The sequence below is a fragment of the Anguilla anguilla genome, chromosome 9 (assembly GCF_013347855.1).
Source record: "Anguilla anguilla isolate fAngAng1 chromosome 9, fAngAng1.pri, whole genome shotgun sequence".
Classification (NCBI taxonomy): domain Eukaryota; kingdom Metazoa; phylum Chordata; class Actinopteri; order Anguilliformes; family Anguillidae; genus Anguilla; species Anguilla anguilla.
In genome coordinates, this window is record NC_049209.1 from 28748945 (window position 1) to 28767452 (window position 18508).

Here is an 18508-nt window from a genome sequence, read left to right on the forward strand (position 1 = left end):
ACTGGTAATAATTCATTGACATTTGGCAACTGGCAAACATTGGGCAACAAGGGTCCTAAAGTAATTTTCTTTCTTTTTTTGTTTTGTGTGCCTACTTTCATTGTCAAAAACTGCCCAGATGTTTGTATGGTTTACATTATCCTGATTGTCATCATCCATTTTTATATTCAGAAATAAAAACCAATTTTTTAATAGTTCAGTGTTTTCTTTGTCAGTGTTTGGGCTGAGAGTTCTTAACAATTTCACATGTAGTCTAGCGTGTCAGAGAAGTGTCACCTTACGGATTCGAATCTGTCCAGCTCATACTTAAAATGCTGATCTGGATCAGGAAAAACCTGGAATGTCCATAAGTGCTATGCACTTCGAGTATTGTTTTCTTCCTTTCTGTACTTTCAGCAACAAGGCCTCTGGCCCACACTTTATGCTCTGGCCCACACTTTATGCTCTGGCCGACTCATTCCGATCACTGCACTGTATGCTGGGATTTGTCAGCTGGCAGGCATGTAGACTAACCGGGAGTTGAAGGCAGTCACGATAATGGGGGAGGAGTGAAACAGAAAGTATCTCACAGGGTACGAAAGGAAAGTACAAAAACAAAAACTATTTACAGTAAGTCACAACAACTAACGACGCATTCCGCTGCCAATTATAATTCAGTTTTCGGTCAGCTCCTCGAGCCCTTTGGCGCCCTAGGGATTATAGAGATGGTCGACCTGCCAGATGTTTAGTCTGTTTTAGCACCGTACAGTGGTGTGTTAATTCTTTGAAGTTTTATGGTTATATATTCGTAGGTGTGATACGGTGGATAAAAGGCAGCAGGCGAAATTTCAGATGCGGGCTGCTTGCTGTAAACTGCTTGTATAATAGCCTATTGTAAATTTGCCCCCACCAAACCGAAACATTTGCGTGCGCGTGACTCGCAAAAAGCGTGTGAAAAATGTCAACTGTTAAGATTTCAGAGCAGGAGAGAAACCCCGAGCATTCCAGAACCATCACATCCTAGGTGTTTCGTAATCCATGTGTTTTGTAATGCATATTGTTTTGTCTTTTTTTTTGTCTTGTTTGTTTGGTTTTTTTTTTTTTAATTAAAATTTGCGAATTATCGAGGGGGCAGTTGAACCACTTCTATCGCAACAGGCAGGAGTGAGTCTATATTCAAAGACCTGTGGTCTGCGATTTCGGTGCTATTGTTTTCGTTGCCTGCATCGCCACGTTCGGACATTCGTTTCTAAATTCCAAGTAGTTGAACTTGATTTTACAGCTCGACTTGACGATCAGTGAGTTTTTATTTATTTATTTGTTTGTTTCGTAAAGAAATGTTGCATAGGCTACACAAAATTTGATACAAGCAAATGATCTGTCAAAGTATGGATATTGACCTATTCTGATAGCAACACGCAAATTTCAGATTCCCTTCTCCTCTAACGTGTTAGATCAAGGAAGAGGAAGTAGGGCTGTGTGCTCCTGTGTTAAGCGATAGGCTGGCTGGAGCTCCTAACCTGTAGAGTTGGAACTCGGTTCCAGTTCGGCATTGCTGTCGTTTTCTTTGCATAGTGTTTACTTGTGGTTTTTGAGGTGGAATCACTTAGGCTTCGACGAGCTACAACTGGTAAGACTTTTTTGGCGATTACGACATTGTCACTCAGTTATTTTTCATGACTTGCTTTTGTTTTGTTTGTATTTTCACCGGTTTAGGGTATGAGTTGATGTTGGTCTAAACAGATTGATTTGTACTTTTGAAATATGCAGTTACTAAAAATAATGGGCAATAGTCCTCGAAGTTTGTCTCGTTGTTGGGTACACCTAATATTGACTTGTTGAAGCTGACGCATTGTTGTGAGTCATACCGGAAAAATAACAGTTTTTGATTCGAATGTGTTTCTTCGATTCCTTGAACCCCCACAGGACTTCTGTCAGATAAGTGGAATACTTTTGTGGAAGACTGAAAGTAAGGCTTTATATCACCAATTAATATAATCAAGTAGACGTTTTATTTTTGATAGCAGATCTGTTGCAGCTGCCTGCAGATCCACTACTAAAGTTGTTTCTCAATTGAGCTTTATAAGACTGTTCAACATCGTAATATTTCCGACGAGATAACGACAACAGCTTAAGTAGTTGGCGGAAATTAAGCCATTCGCACTTCTTCAAGAGGACCGTTTCGCAATGCTTAAAACAAAATTACAGAACATACGGGCGGTGCTGGAGAAGATTGGAAACCTTACTACCGAGGTAAAGTTGGTTTCATATTGGACATTCAACAGACATTCACATTCGGCATTTTGTGCCTTAGTTAGGGACCGAGGTAAAAGTACAATCATAATCAGGAACCTGTGTGTTTCTTGAATTTTAATAAATTGGCCATCTATTACTTGTGAACACCAAAGGTTGTGGAAGACCTTGAAATGTGAATGTCCGTTGCATTTTGTGCCTGAGTTAGGGACTGAGGTAAAAGTACCATCATAATCAGGAACCTGTGTGTTTCTCCTCCCATTCTTTTTTATTTATTTAATAAATACTAAAATTGCTGGTTGTTTATAATAACATTCAGACTGTTTAATATCTGTCCTACTTCCACAACGTTTTTTCACAATTTATTAAAATTCAAGAAATCAATTAAAAATACATGTAATTCTGCTTAGATCAATGACTTTGCCAATATTTGACAAAAACTCCTCAAACCAATTGCAGATTATTCTATTAATTTTTGACCTTCTTCCACAACCTTTGGTTTTCACAAGTAATTGATTAAAAATGTATTAAAATTCCAGAAATCAATTAAAAATACATTTAATATGCTTAGATCAATAACTTTGCCAATATTTGACAAAAACACCTCAAACGAATTGCAGCTTATTTTATTAATGCCTGGTCTTCTTCCACAACCTTTGGTTTTCACAAGTAATAGATTGCCAATTTATTAAAAGTCAAGAAACACACAGGTCCCTGATTATGATTGTACTTTTACCTTGGTCCCTAACTAAGGCACAAAATGCCGAATGTGAATGTCCGTTGAATGTCCAATATGAAACCAACTTTACCTCGGTAACCTAACTTTGATGCATGTCATTTTCAAAACTGGATTGAGTTAGATTACTTATAAGTACAATATAACCGGTATACAGCTAATTTGCACGTTATGTTGAACGTTTTAACCTCAGGAATGATTAGTGCAACCTGTTTTTCATGTTTCGGAGCCAGTCATTGCAAAAAATTTGCAAAAGACCGTTTTGAAATGACGGCGTAACTCTTGCGGTGTTGCGTTACAGTAATTCATTCACTCTTCTTATCATTTCATTGAATTAGTCTTTTAAACTTGACCGTGTAATGGCGATAAGTGTATTATTTCTCATTTATTGAGAAAATTTATGCTTATCTGTAAAACACGTAGGACCACTTGTTTAATGTAAACATTTCTGAATTGTTTTGTGCATAAATATTTTTCCATTCCAGTTAAATGGGAGGCTTTTTTAAACAGCGAAGTTTTGCAGTAAATGATCCTTAAATCCCTTATGTCCTGCCAATTATTTAAAAGCTTGGATGTACAATGATTTACAACAACAAATCTCCTAGCTGTAATGAAACAAGATTCTATAACTTGGAAGAGAAATACTATTGATTGAGGCCTGGCTTCCCATAACCATTGCAGTATTAGATAATTTTAGAGCCATCTAAGACAATTGTCCCAAAATATTTCTTACTAGAGTTTTGGGGAAGCTAGGCTGTAATTGACAATGATGCAAACACAATGACTTCAATAAACGTTTATTGATACCAACACACAATTATAATGCAAAAAATTAAAAAGCAAAATAAAACAAGCATCAAAATAATCAAAAGACGCAAGTTTAAATATTGAATATTGAAGTGGTCACAGCATGATAGTGCAGTGAGTAGCACTGTCCCTTCACAGCAAGAAGGTACTGAGTGTGAACATGACCAATGGCTGTTCTGTGTGTGTGCATGTTCTCCCTGTGTGTGCCTGGGTTTCCTCTGAGTACTCGAGTTTCCTCCCAAAGTCCCTAAAGACATGAAGGCTAGGTTAATTGGAGAGTCTGCATAGTCCTTGAGGTATGATTGTGTGAGTGAACATTGTGAATTACGGATTGGTGACCTGTTCAGGGTGTATTCCTGCCTTTCAGCCAGTGTCTGCTGGGATAGGCTCCAGCCCCCTGCATCCTTGCCCAGGAGTAAGTGCTTTAGAAAATGGATGAATGGACTTTATGCTCAGTGCATTGGCCCAAGCTTTAGTTTGATCGGACTAGTGATAAAACCAAGATCACACTTCTTCAGCTTTTTAGTCAGCAAGCTAGTCCTTTTACCTATTTTGCAACAGTATCTAGCCAGCTAATTAACATTGTTTTAAACTGAAATGTTTAGCTTACAATGCAGGCATGACTTCATTTTTCTATCTATGTGAAAATGTCACCAGAATAAAACATAACATTTTTATTTTATTACAGGCATTTAGCAGACACTCTTATCCAGGGTGACTTAGACAACTTTTACATAGCATTTACATTGCATCCAAAACACCAGAGCAAGAAAAATGATGGATGTCAAATTTTTAATTCATTAATCTTCACAGAAGATACCAGTGTTTTTTTTTACAGTGATGTTGTAATAAATTTAGCTGAGCTTGTTGGCTGGCTTTGGTATACACCTTGAGTTTACTTCAGCCTTGCTTGCAATTACATGTCTGGGGAAATGAATACGAAACTAACAAATCCACATTATCATATCCAACAAGTACAAAAGTTGTGCCTCATTTCTTATGGGTTAATAATAGGCTAAATGACAAGTGGATAAGCAAATCAGATGTCTAGATTACAAAACACAAACAGATGAAACCAAGTTGAAACAAATAGAAGGGAACACAAAGGCTGTATTTAAGTATAATTAAGTAAAGTAAAAAGTAAAAGTTATGGTAGAGACTGTTTGCATCCAGGTATAGCTATATAATGATGTATGCTATTTGCACCTGGGTGTACATAGTAATGTTTGCTTTTTGCAACCAGGTCTACATAGTGAATAATTCTTGCTTGTACCTGCATGTACATGATAACTTTACTACTGGGTGTAAATAGAGGCAGAGGCTATTGGCACCTGGGTTTGTGTATTTACATTGAGTAGATAGTGCCATTTACACCAATGTTAAAGGGTTTATCAAATCTAAAATGTTATATATTTAATCAATAATTACATTTTATTTAAATATATATGTATATTATAATTTAGTGGAATATTTAGGAAAACTGGAGATTTCACAGAAATTGTTCATTTATGCTAGTGTAGCGTTAGGCAACTTTATTACATGACTAAATGGATTATTAAACTTGAGTACGGAAAACAGTCAGGCTGTGCTTGTATAGAAAATGTGACAGAAAGAAATGCCTTTACAAGCCATTTAGAAAACAGTCTAGCCTCAACAACAGCAAAAGCCTAAGAAACGATGAAGGGATCAAGCCTCTAGTCTACCTATTCAGCTCTGCTAGTCTTCAGCATACACTGTCTCTCCCTGCATCAGAGTGAAAGCTTGAAAGTCATTTTTCATTCTCACACCCTTACCCCCAGTTGGATAATACTGAATCTGTAGCACAAGTGACAAATATGAATCAGCATGAAGTTGATAATTAAAACCAAAAGCATATAGGCTTCTCTTTTAAAGACATCCATTTTAGGACTAGAATGATCCCATATTGCACAGATTGCAATCTGGTTGCTCGTCTTTGGACCTTTTCCAGCGCGTCTATATCTTTCTTGTATTATGGTGCCCAGAACTGCACACAATACTTTAAGTGTGGTCTGACAACGGTATTGTATAGGGTGAGTATGATCGCCTTAGATTTATACTCAATACTCCTGGCTATGTATCCCAGCATCCTGTTGCCTTTTTTTTTTTTTTTACTGCTACAGCACATTGACCAGACCCTGATAGGCTTTGATCAACTATTACTCCCAAGTCTTTTTCTACATGTGCACATTCTAATTTTGTACCACCCATAAAGTAATCCTGCCCTATGTTTTTATTCCCCACATGTAGAACTTTACATTTAGTTATATTGAATTTCATTTGCCAGGGTGATACACAGTTGGTGATTACATCACCGGCATGGGGTCTGTGCTTCATCTCTGTCTCTCTAGTGACCCCCACTGGTTGATCAGGAGTCTGGGGTCTGCTTGCCAAAGCTCTCCATGAAGTGTCTTCTTCCATCTCAGGTCTCTGCAAGCTTTAGCTGTGGAGACTGTGTGAGAAGAAGTGTTTGGTGAAACCATGTGTTTCGGAGATGAAGCAAAGATGCTTACACTCCTGAATTAGCTGCAGAGGTCATTGCATGAACATGGCTAAGTAGCTAGTCCCTCCAAATTAGGAGGGAATTGGGCATGTCGTATTTTTGAGAAAAATTTGGTTGTGAGATGTGTGGCGTAGTATATTCTGGAGTCATATGTGGACCCCCCCTCCCTGCTGTAACACTTTCTCAGCTGTGGTTCTGTCTGCTGGCCCACTGTTTAATCTCAGCACCTCTCTCAGTCCATCCTAGCTACAATGAATTCAAGTGAATTAAGGATATCATCATATAGAGTTAGTATATGCATACAATTCATTTTCTTGTTTTACCCTACTAATCATATTGGCTACATTAACCTCACCATCATGTCCAGAGTTAACATTAACTGGGTAACAGTTGGCTAATGTCAGATGGCAAGCAAAAAAGTTGGAGTTTTCAAGCCCATGACGGGTACTGTAATATTTAAAAGATTGACAGAGCCAGTACCAGTTGATCAATTAGTGATTTTTTCCTCTAGTTCCCTTCTAAATGAAAAAAAGATTTAGAGGATGCAGTTTCACATTTAGGAGGCATTTAGATCTTATTGTGGTGTTTAATCTCGTGATCACAACTAGGCAGTCATGAGATCAGCAGTGCTGGTAGCCTGAGATGAGGAAGTAGGCTATCTGCAGAAATGTCTTTCTGCAGAAAATGTCTTTCTGCAGAACAGACAATAGGTCATTTCCAGTTCACAATGTATAGTACTGTACTCCAGCAGTTCAAGCTCTGTCACTGGGTTTCCTAGCCGTCAATGTGGCATTCATTCTGGAGTAAGCTCATTTAGGAAGTGTTATATGCTGTCAAAGTGCCTTCCTCATTGTGATTGTGATGTAGCTGTTAACACGGCCATTTGCTTCACCACGGCTATATTTTCTACTCGCTGTTGTAAGTTGTATTTTTATTCATTTTTATTTTATTTTGTGTTCAATAACTAGCTACTAGCTAATGTTACCATGTACCAACTAGGTAGCTGGAGTTAGCTAGATTATCAGGTTAAATTGGTGACAAATGTTTACTGGAAAAGGAAAAGTATTAACTCCATTATATTTTTACATTTGATGATTCAGTCTGTTAATATGTTTGAATTCATTTTCACCACACTAGGACACAAATCTCGCATTACGACAAATAAAAAAATGATTTTACTGTCATGCATAGACTCATACCTCTCACATACAGTGCATGCGTCATTCATTCAATGTACTGTACACGTGACTACTGAAATTGTCACTCTCCGACGTTATGATAATCATCATGTTATCATTCCATGTGGAGTGATAACATGGGCACCCTTCGTGTTCATTGTAGATACCTAATTTAACTTTAAAAACAAGGTTTTTGTGTAAATCGTTAAGTATTCACTCATTCCAGTTGCATTGTATTTCTCAAACAGCATTTTTAAACGTGTTCTCTGCTGCAGCACAATGTCCCCCATTGAGCCTGCACGGTTGTGTGTGTGTGTGCGCGTGCCAGGCTCACTGTAGGTCAATCAGCCTCTCTGAAAATTCTTAGAAAAATCTAGTGTATGTCATAATAGTAATGCGTCACTTGAACCATAACACCTGACAGTAACATCTGTCATGACATTTCCTGATAAAAGTATCAAAAGGATTAAAATGACATAAAAGTTGACTGTTATGCCTTGTGACAGCTGTTATGTTGTGTATGACAGTGTTTTTTTAGACTTAAGTCAAAGGGTTCAAGTGAAGTGTTACCATCATAACTGTACATTTATGCATAACTATGCACATCGCACAGTCTGTCACTGTTTCAGTAATATAAATAGCTTGATTACTAACATAATCATTAGTTTTTATGTGGATTGTAGTCTACATTTTACTTATATTTGTAAATGTATATATATGTAAATGTATATATAAAACAAATCTATTGAATGAGGAACATCAGCTGTGCCATACGGGAACTGTGGGTTAATACAGCAGTCTTGAGCTGGTAAGTGTCCTGCTGCCCCTTTTTGACTCACTGTTGCCCCCTACAGGTCAGTCTGCATAAGTTAAAATGGAGGACAGGATGCTTCTGCGGAACATTCGGCAGACCCCGAAGCCCAGCACACCTGTGTTAGGTATTCCCTCTGCGGCATGCTCTCCTGCCTTCATTGTGTTTTACATGTTGTTTTACATGTGTTTACATTTGCCCTCTGCGTGTGAATATTAAGGTATGAAAAAAAAAACTGCTATGCTAAAGAAGGGTTGCAAATGACCCACTGCCTTCCTCTCATTCGCCTTCCAGTGGTTTCCAAACTCATCATGCTTTGCTTACCCATCGTCCAAATTGTTCTGGGTGAGTGTCCCGGTTCCCTTCATAAATATTTCATACTGACCATAGGCCCGCATTAAGACTTCATTATCCCCACCGCAGGTACAATTTATCTGAAGGATTGCCCTGCCCAGCCCTACATTCCCATCTATGTGTTGGTTTCGGGGGTGTTCACCATGTGCCTGTCACTGCTGTCCTGCCTGCCCTGTGCCAGGGAGAGCGAGGGAGGGGAGCAGAACACCCTCAGCAGCATCTGCACCGCTTGGAACTCCCTGTTGACTGTCTTCCTCTTCTGCTGGTTCATCGCTGGTGAGGAAGGGGGGCAGGGGTGAGCCCTAACACAAATGAAATGTGCTGAGAATATATTGAAATAAAATATATTATCAGTATCTTTATATAAAATGTATTATCAATACATTGCTACACAAAATATTTCCACTTTCCGATGTTGCAATATACAATAGAGTACATTCAGAAAATTTTATTTAAAACATTTTAATTTAAATTATCATAATTTATCATATTTCACTGTATTACATTTTCATGCGGGGTAATGGGGGAGGGGGGGGGGGAAGTTGGCTGATGAGGAAGCCCAAGTGAAAAAATAGTATGCTGAAGTGTACTATTTTTATACTTAAGAATACTTGAATTATAATTAAAGTTTATATCAAGTATGCATCATATGCTATTTTTTTTACAAACGGAAAATGCTTTTAGAATTTACAGAAAAAAGTTTCATGTTCAAAAAAAAAAAAAAAAAACCTTTTCCAATGTTGCATTTCTTCCTTATTGCCCTTAAATGCAGGCAACGTATGGATCTACTCCATATATGCCCCCAGCTATAGTCCATTGGAACTTGACAAGTACTGCCACAAGACCCTGTATCTGTTTGCGTTCTGGATGACTACGCTGGTCTACATCCTGGTGGGAGTTCTGCTGGTTGGAGGCTGCTGTGCCCTCATTTGTATGGCTGTGTGTGGGAGGAGTGGCTTTGGGAGTGGATTCAATGATGATATCTGAGGCAAGGGGTCATAGGTCAGGGGTCATGACTCATGGGTTCCATTATTTGCCTTGTAAATCTGGAGTCCTGAGCCTGAATGATCACAGTCGTCTCTCTCTAAATTATTTCTGAATCCAGAAATTAAGAGTCTTTCTTACTCAATTATCTGCCAGAGTTGGTCCTGGAGAGCCACAGGATCTGCTGGTTTTTGCTGTTTCTCAGCACTTAATGTATCCGCTAAATCAGTTGCTTACAGTTAAATCATTTTTCTTGTTTTGTGGGTCTCAGCCATTTGTGGATTTTATTGGGAAACAAAAACCAGCAGTGCCCGGGGGTAGTGAAGGTTGATTTTGCTTGGTGGATGGGAAAAAAACCTTGATAATTTACATTCGGGAATGGGATTGGATGCCCCTGAAACAACATTTACACCTTTGCTCAGTCTGCCTATCATTGGTCTACATAACAGAGAGCACTTTGCTTCCTCACCTTTCCACTTGTGACTTTTTTTCTACACTTTTGAGCTGCCAGCTCCATTGTATTGCTTTATCCCAAATCGTTCAAGGTGGAACACCTCACTCCCTCACACCCCACAATAGACTACACTAGAGACCACAAGAATAACAAATGTTTCATTATATTACTGCAAGAAATGTTTACTTAAGCTTTGAAAAGGAGTGTTCTTTATGGTGAAATGTATAATGGATGGATGAAATGAATTGAATCTATGACCCTGAAAAAGAACTTATTTTAATATGATTGTGACTGTGTGAATGTTGTTGATTCGTAGTTCATTTGTATATGAGAATATGGCCACCACAGATAACAACATTGATTTAACTCCATGTGCCCTGCTTATGTAAATGCCACACTTATGCTCCTGGCTTTTTCACAAGATTTGGTTGTGTGTTGCAATGATCACAGAATAAACATCAGCATTTGTGTGTTTGTGCCCTCATGCATGTGTACATATGCGTGCATGCATGTGTGTACACGTGTGTACTCCATTATTTCTGATTAAATGAGCAGCTCTTGCAGAGGCAACCAAGACAGGTTTCGTACGGTCATGGACAGTCCTTTAGCACAACCTCGCAGCTCAGCTGATGAGATTTATAATCGGCTGCAGTTGTTTGCATGCTCTGAGTTAAGGGTGGATTGGTTCAGTGTTAGTCCAGTGTTAGTGTGAAGCTACATGCTTTCTGTCCAGTGTTACTAGTACTACTGATGAGAGTAATCCTGCCTGTTACGATGAATGTGAAATAAATTCTCTGCTGAAAATTGGTGTCCTCTTAAAAGTCCCAATGAAACATTAAGTCAGATTTATAAGCACACAACTCTGGAAACAAAAGGACATGGACACAATCATATTAGTATTAGTTCCACAGGTTTAATCCATAAAACATATAATTCAGTGTGTGGACACATCTAAAATTGTGCTTAAACTTAAAATCTGATACTGACAGCTGCAGTCCTCAGTACAAAGCATTTGAGCCACTAATATGGAATACCATTATCAATGATGGAATTTCTTTTTTTTTTTTTAATCATTGATGTATTGGTATTAACATATAATAGAAAACACACATATAAGGTGCAGGGTAACAGACAAAGATTTTGAAATCCTGTAACAATATGCTGCTCTAATGCATTTGGAAGCAGGAGTGGTTAATAACAAAGACAAACAAGTTGTTCTGAATCTGTCTGCATTAAATAACATCCACTAGTGCTGGCAAAGTGAAGTTTCATGGGCCCTGTAATGAGTGGAACTGCAGGAAGCTGGCAATATCTGATTTGCTTTAATGAGTTATGACTGTTTTTCACCAGAGAACACAGTGATTGATCCAAATCAGTCAGTCACTGATAACATGGTAGCTCCTATTATTAATGAAGCCTCATTGACTAGATGACTTGAGACGCCAGATTGATAATGTGTAAAACATCTCGGGACAAACAAGCTTTACCCACATTGAGTGCATGACGTGCAACTGAACGGAATACAATGGAAGACTTACAGACCGTACAAGTATTGTTCCAGCTATTATACATGGATGAGACCAAGTCTCAAAAAATGGCATAAGAAATAAAATGCCCCACATCTACCAGAACTAGCTTACTTAACTGACTGGTAGATGATGAGCATCAGCAGATGAGCTTTATGGTTCAAAACCATGAACTAATAAACAGCACTAATAAAATAATTTTTATAGTATTTCAGCCCTAACAGTCTGATAAGTTTTCTGCTGCTACGCTCTTGTTCAACAAAAATATATTGCCATACATTTTTTTTTAAAGTTACTGTAATAAACTGAATAACAGATTAAAATAGTTTGAAGCACTCAAAACAAATTTTCAATACATATCAATATATTGTCCCTTTTGCTTCATATATTCTGTTGGTTATATTCACATTCCAATTCCAGTGAGACTAAAGAAACTACAATTTGCATATTTTGTAATGTCATTTTGTTATTCAATGCATAATTGCAAATTACACTATATTGTACATTTCAAGTAACAGTTCCTTATTTCACAATCAGTCAGTGTTATGTCTTGATATTTACATTCAACGCTGAAAATGTTATCAGAACAGGCTTCCATTGTCACAAAAAGACAAATCTAGAATCATAATATATTGGATCTCCATATATGAGGGGAAAAATTGTTGTGTAAAGGCAGTTACCAATGTACCACTCTAAATGCCCTTGAATCTATGAGGACCCCCAAATAATAAAAATTACACTACTCATTTTAAGCTACAGCAGTTCATTAAAAAAAACCTAAAAATCACACTATCCAATAATTTGTCTTGTTAATTTACACAGGTGAAGAGAAACACCTTTTATGATTTCTCAAAGACATTAATACTCTAGATTTCTGCTGATCAATTTACATTGAAATATATTGCAGTACTGTACAAACACTGGAGAGTGTAAACCCTGTTGAAATGTGAAGGCTCCTGGCAGTGTTTTCAGCCTGATTCCTTGTAAACAGGTATTGAATGGATAATAGAATTATGACTGACAGTAAAAATCTGACAACAGGATTGGACACAAAAACTGCTTGGTATTCTAGAATTACACTGCAACTAGAGATACAAAATTCTATCAAAGAACAGGAAACAAAGATTCCAGTTTGATCTAATTCAGCCGGTCTTTGCATACATTTGCCTGTCACATTTAAAGGAAGAGACTGGCATACAGTAGTAATTCAGGTTTCATCACTGCCTGTGGTCGTGATTCTGTAACTGGCCAGAATCTTCGAGAAACTGACACTGGAAAAAAATGGAATTTGTGTGGGAGACCTTCTCAGTCATACAGTGGGTTAGAACAGAAATTAAATGGATGCGAGATCTGAATTGTGTGTAATCTCATTGTGTCCTTACCATACTATCTGTCCTCCACGCTCTACTGAACACAACTATAGTGATCATAATATAATCATTTTAATTGCATTATGTGTTTCAGATTCTCAACATGACATATAGCTTAATACGAGAACATAATCAAATAAATCCGTGGTCAGTTTCACAACAGAGTTAATGGGAAATAATGTAGCCAGACTTTTTCATCTGCTAAACCTACTAAAATTCAATTTATAGTCAAATGTCATTTGGTTGTGGAATAAATACAAACTTACAAAGGCTGGTAACCAGTCGCTTTTAGGATCCTGTCAAAATTATGTTTGCTTTTTTTAAAAACTATTATTATTAATTTTAAGCTGCAATGGGCAATGTCATATTGAGTCTAACCCTGGGATGGGCAAGGTAGCCTGTATCTGTTTTGGGATTTCATGGCAATGATTTAACTAGAAAATTTATCTAAATTTCCTCATGAATACGTAAGTCTCAATATGAAAAGTGTAACTGTGGTATAACCCGAGTGAACAGGTTTTGGTGTATGCAGCCATTTAGTTAATTTGGCTAGGGTAATTTGTGGAAACAAAAACCTATAAACACAGAGGCCCTTCAGGGCCATAAATGCCCACCCCTGGCCTTGCCTTTATGTTTGAATGCAGTTTTCAGGTAATCTCTGTAGTGTCCGTCCATGATGATGACAGCCTCAGCACAGGTAGAACTTCCTGACTACAACTGGAATATTTTACCCTGATGTGTGTTGCAAGTCATCAGCAGGAGCACAGCCTTACTCTCCATTTGTAACAGTGGCATCGATACCATATAAGGAGATGTACACAGTCCTTAAGTTTGAGGCTTCGTCTGAATCTGTATGTACTCTGAACCTTGGTCTGACTCTGTCTGGGGTATCTTTCTGCACTTCACCTTCAACCTCTTCACCCAACACAAAAATAAAAAAAGAAATCCCACAGGATCCCACAGACTGCTCTCACAGTGCTTTAATAAAAAATGTGGGAAGCAGGCATCAGCCTGCCCGGTCTCACTATAGTCCTTCCCGACATTTCCCACAGCACAGGAGTCCCAGGGGATCTTGTTGGGCCGGTTGGATAAGCTACAGCCAATCAGAGCCAGCCTGGTCTTCGGTCCTAGGGCCCTTATTGCTGCTCACTATCCTCATGATCGCTCTCAGAGGACTGCCAGGTGCCTGGCCCCTCGTCCTCTAGAGACCCACCTAAAAAAAAGGGGGGAGGTGGTTTTTAAACAGGACAGTTCCCTGTTCCCTCACACTCAAATTTAAATATATATTATTAACAGATTCAGAAGACACCATGAAATTTACATTTAGGCTTATTCCAGACCTGCTACATAAGTGCATGAAAAAGGTTAAGGCAACAGAGAGCTGGTGCCAACTCATTAAGGTCACTTCCAATAGTGGCTGTTAATACATAACTTACAAGTAGCACATACATAAACTTACTATATATTTAAGGCCATAGTTGGCGCAAGAGGGAAACTGAGAATGTAGTGTTCCAAACAGCAAAAGGGTTTGAGGTTGGTTGAAGTTTATGATTATTATTAATTTTTATTTTATTTTTTATTTTTACCACTGTTTAGTGCAGAACCAAAACGAATAACTCCCCAAATGTATGCTTAATGAGATGATACAGCATTGAAGCTTTGTAGACAGGGGATTGTATGCTAGGGACGTTAGGACAACTGCAAGGGCCCTGACAGGAAGGAGCCTTCCAAAAACTAACAATATGATAAATAAAATTAATTTGTTTTATACGTTAAAAGGTACATTTAATATTAAATATAACCTAATAGAGGCTGTTGATATAAAGCTAACCGTGTTCTAGTTTATTTTTGATTCATGTTTATTGTTAGAATTTAATTTGTTCATTAAATGTGTTAGAAGCAGGCAAATCTCATTCAGTACATATATTTATTATAGAGTAATATCATTTAAATTATTATAATCTAAGCATTGATGTACCTTTGATTAGATCAGATTTATTTTCCCTACCTTTCGCAAGGTGAACGGAAAACATGGTGCTTCCGGAACCCTCCTCCTCGGACCCTTCTGCCTGCGCGTGATTGGCTGCTGTGTCCTGCCAGTCGCTCAGTGCCCTCTGGAATGAATGAGCCAAGCAGGCGGTCAATTTTTTGGCCCGTTCGGCACGGCTGCACCAGAACACTCGGCATTGCAGTTGCTGGCCCTGCTGCCTGCAGATGTAGAGGAAAACGTTTGGGTGGTCGGCATCGGCCGCGCAGTAGGCAATGTCCTTCAGGTAGGTCTTCGTTAACTGGCGGCCCGTGGCTATCTCCTTCACCTCCACGTATCGCGGACGCACCACCAGGGCATGGTCCTTAGCCAGCTTCCCCAGCCCCGGTGCTGGGACTCCGCCCAGCAGTCGACCTATAGCTTCTCGGGCCTGCTCCATATCCAGAGAGTATATTTTCTCAGTCCCCAAGTAGTACACTTTGAAGAGAGGGTCACCGTGCGACAAGCTCTCAGTACGATCGCGCTGAAACCGACGCCGTAATGCGGCCGGGGACTTCTTTAGAGTCTGCATCAGGTGAAATGTGCCCAGTGACATGGCTGTGACGATGCGCGGACAGGCGCTCCCAGACGATTTTCATTCGCGGGTCAGATCTGGAATAAAAAGATGAAACCTTGATTAACCCGAGGGCCTGTATGAAGCTATATACAGTGCAACATTATGACGTGACGCAACACATTACCAAATACAAATGTACACGTTGGCAATCAGGTTCACAGAACCTCAATCCAGTGGGATTATGCCAATTTCAGAATCACATTTTGAATTTACATCACATTAGTTTTTTATAGACTTATGTCTATTAGACTACAGTCTTGACATGACAGAAATATGGCGCACAGTTCAGTGCGCATGCACATGTGTCTAGTGGGTAGGTTTGTTTCAGTCCAAGAGAAAGAAGTAGCTTTATTGATCCACCAGATGGAGACAAGTTCATTTAATGTATAAAATGAATGTTAAAAAGTGAAAATCAAGCATATTTCAATTAATTTTCAAAACATAATTTAAATAACATCCAGTAAAATTATATCTTCGATTGCTGTATACACTAGTAAATTGACATTTGAAATACAGTACACAAACAGGCCAATTGAATTGGATGAGTCCCACTATTATCTGCTTACCGTTAAACTTACAAGGTATTTTAAGTGTAAAGCACTAGATGTCCCTTTATGTTCTTTTAAAAATGGTTTCACGTTTATTTCCACTTGCTGAATGCCAAAGTGGCACAGAAGAAAGTTTGTTGTTCAAACTTATTGGAGATTGCTTTTATGGCATGCTCTCAGTGAAAATCTTTTGTGAAACTCCAATGTGTAGCGTAGATTTAAACGGATGTGGGCTAATGTGTATGTTGTAACGAGGTTCTTGTCTTAACACAACACAGTGCAGAATAGCAAACGGGGATCAAGCGTGTTTACGACGACGTAACTGAACTACGATAAACACTCTTCCCGGGTTGAGACTACACCGTATCAGGGAAGTTTGTTGCTGTCTTGGTAAGATTAGAAACAGGCGGGACTGCCCCCATTCTGAGACACGCCACACAGGCTCAGAATAATTATAGTATATAATATGATACTAGAAGCAACAAAGAAGCAACGACAAATAAAACAATGAGTACAGTGAAATGATATTCCAAATTTCAAAGTACAAGCATTCAATTTCAATGAGGCACATTTCAATAAAATGGACAAAACCGATATTCCAAAATTGGAAAAGAAAAAACAAATGCAGTAAAAAAAATAAACGCGTAAGTCAAAAACCACCATGTAGACCCTTGAGATAAAACCACACAATTCCACGTTAATAACTTTATAAGTGAATGATTGATATTAATTAAGACAGTAGTACTCCTACCTGCTGCAACCGTACATTCTTGCATTAATTGATTGTTTATTAAATCATGTAGGCTATGATGGCAAGTTACCAGAAAGAGTCTCGTCAATCCATCGCCATATTAACCACTTGGAAAATCAGTCCAGTTTACAACGGTTGAAATAGAAGAGCCACAATTTGATCAAGACTCTCCCACTAAAATAACGAACCCCGCTGCGCCTCAGTCAGGTCAATCCCCGCTGTCGCGCACGATCGAACAATTCTTCTGATAACTTAAAACTTTGTATCTGTTCTTACCGTGTAGGCTACCTGTGGTTGAAGGTCCGCTGCAGTTTCTTCAGTAGCACCGTACTCACCTTTTCAAAGCTGTTGAACAGGTCGAGCTACTCTTGTATACATCAACATCTAGTGAGTGACTTTCTGGAGTATCCTCAATCTCCTTTTGAGTAGCCAAATTTCGTGAACGAAGAGCGCGACTGCGCGTAAACTAAGGACAAATGTTTATAAACAAATATTCTAAATACTGTCTATATAATACAATTAAACGATAGATTGATTGCAAGCCTTACCGCAATGTAGTTAGACAAATTCCAATTTCGTAATTTACCTGACGCTTTCAGGAAAATCGACTTACAAAACACAACGGGTTGTACTGTAGCCTGCTCTCTGGAGTCTCCTGTGTGGTTTCATTTGCAGGATATCCTTGTCAACAGTGAACCCTGACTGTCTGTCGCATGGACGTTGTGCACGGAGGCGTGTACGCTGAGAAAGCTGAGCATGTGAGCATTTTCCATGTATGTATCATTTGAGGTGTTTTAAAATGAGATGAGAGACGAGAAATCAAATATTAGTAACCACCGTGTAATTATAAGGGGAGGGTAGAGAACAGACAGGTAATTAATTGAAATGTAACTTCTCTGTTCTGTGACCCTCTACAACAGTAAAATGTTTAGTTTTAATTCAACTCTTAACAGATAACATTTTGTCCCACTCTAGAATGTAGGACCAAATGTTATCTATTAAGAGTTCAGGTAACACTGGACATTTTACAGTGCACCTACTCAAATTATAGGGAAACTCAGAAATAACCTATTTTCATCTTGATGGACCCAAATTAGCTAAAAGTATGTAGCTGTTAAAAACTTTAACTAGTGACAGAATAACCAGATGAATTGTGTTTTTTGTTTATATCCTGATGGAACACAAGTATGAAATCTCAATAACTTCTGCTCATATTTGAATGATTCATAATTTACTGACTCCAAGCTATCACTGCAGCACTTGAGCATGGTGATACACCAGTGATAAAAGAGAGCCTTTTTGAAGCTGGAACAGCATTAAACCTGGTAATAAGGGCCAATAGCTGTAACTGAAAATGATCAATTTAAATGCATTATTTGAGTGTACATGAACAGGGCCTTGCTGTGTGCCCAGGGGCATTGTCATGAAAACAGAAAAAAGCCTTCCCCAAATGTTAGGGAAACACAGAATTGTCTAGAATGTGATTGTTTGCACAGCATTCGAATTTTACTTCACTGAAACTAAGGGGCCTAGCCCAAACCATTAAAAACACCCGCAGACCAAGGGGTGTCCATATACATATTATATATATATATATATATATATATATATATATATATATATAGGACTGACG

The 18508-nt window shown here is 38.4% G+C and overlaps 2 protein-coding genes across 8 annotated transcripts; one reads left to right on the forward strand and one right to left on the reverse strand.

Moving 5' to 3' along the window:
• The first annotated feature begins 460 nt into the window (after positions 1-460).
• Positions 461-10881, forward strand: LOC118235717 (transmembrane protein 272-like). Of its 5 annotated transcripts, XM_035433389.1 has the most exons (6): positions 1435-1609; positions 1906-1948; positions 8329-8412; positions 8580-8630; positions 8709-8915; positions 9412-10881. In XM_035433389.1, the coding sequence occupies exons 3-6, from the start codon at positions 8349-8351 to the stop codon at positions 9624-9626; spliced, it is 537 nt and encodes a 178-aa protein (XP_035289280.1). In that variant the 5' UTR covers positions 1435-1609; positions 1906-1948; positions 8329-8348; the 3' UTR covers positions 9627-10881. The 5 variants fall into 5 exon arrangements, with proteins under 5 accessions (XP_035289278.1, XP_035289282.1, XP_035289281.1 ...); XM_035433387.1 differs by lacking the exons at positions 1435-1609; positions 1906-1948 and adding an exon at positions 461-609; XM_035433391.1 differs by lacking the exons at positions 1435-1609; positions 1906-1948 and adding an exon at positions 1073-1137.
• An 89-nt stretch (positions 10882-10970) lies between these two features.
• On the reverse strand, positions 10971-17580 carry LOC118235716 (protein FAM43B-like). Of its 3 annotated transcripts, none has more exons than XM_035433383.1 (3): positions 17152-17580; positions 14982-15611; positions 10971-14186 (listed from the first exon to the last, which is right to left on the reverse strand). In XM_035433383.1, the coding sequence occupies exons 2-3, from the start codon at positions 15553-15555 to the stop codon at positions 14110-14112; spliced, it is 651 nt and encodes a 216-aa protein (XP_035289274.1). In that variant the 5' UTR covers positions 15556-15611; positions 17152-17580; the 3' UTR covers positions 10971-14109. The 3 variants fall into 3 exon arrangements, with proteins under 3 accessions (XP_035289274.1, XP_035289275.1, XP_035289276.1); XM_035433384.1 differs by having other exon boundaries at positions 17489-17571; XM_035433385.1 differs by lacking the exon at positions 17152-17580 and adding an exon at positions 16876-17112.
• Positions 17581-18508: the final 928 nt, after the last annotated feature.

Coding starts and splice junctions, on each gene's coding strand:
- LOC118235717 (XM_035433387.1), top strand. CDS start 8,349: ATGGAGGACAGGATGCTTCTGCGGAACATTCGGCAGACCCCGAAGCCC. Junction 8,631..8,708: donor CATCGTCCAAATTGTTCTGG/GTGAGTGTCCCG, acceptor TCCCCACCGCAG/GTACAATTTATCTGAAGGAT. Junction 8,916..9,411: donor CTTCTGCTGGTTCATCGCTG/GTGAGGAAGGGG, acceptor CCTTAAATGCAG/GCAACGTATGGATCTACTCC.
- LOC118235716 (XM_035433383.1), bottom strand. CDS start 15,555: ATGTCACTGGGCACATTTCACCTGATGCAGACTCTAAAGAAGTCCCCG. Junction 14,187..14,981: donor TTCCGTTCACCTTGCGAAAG/GTAGGGAAAATA, acceptor CCTTTTTTTTAG/GTGGGTCTCTAGAGGACGAG.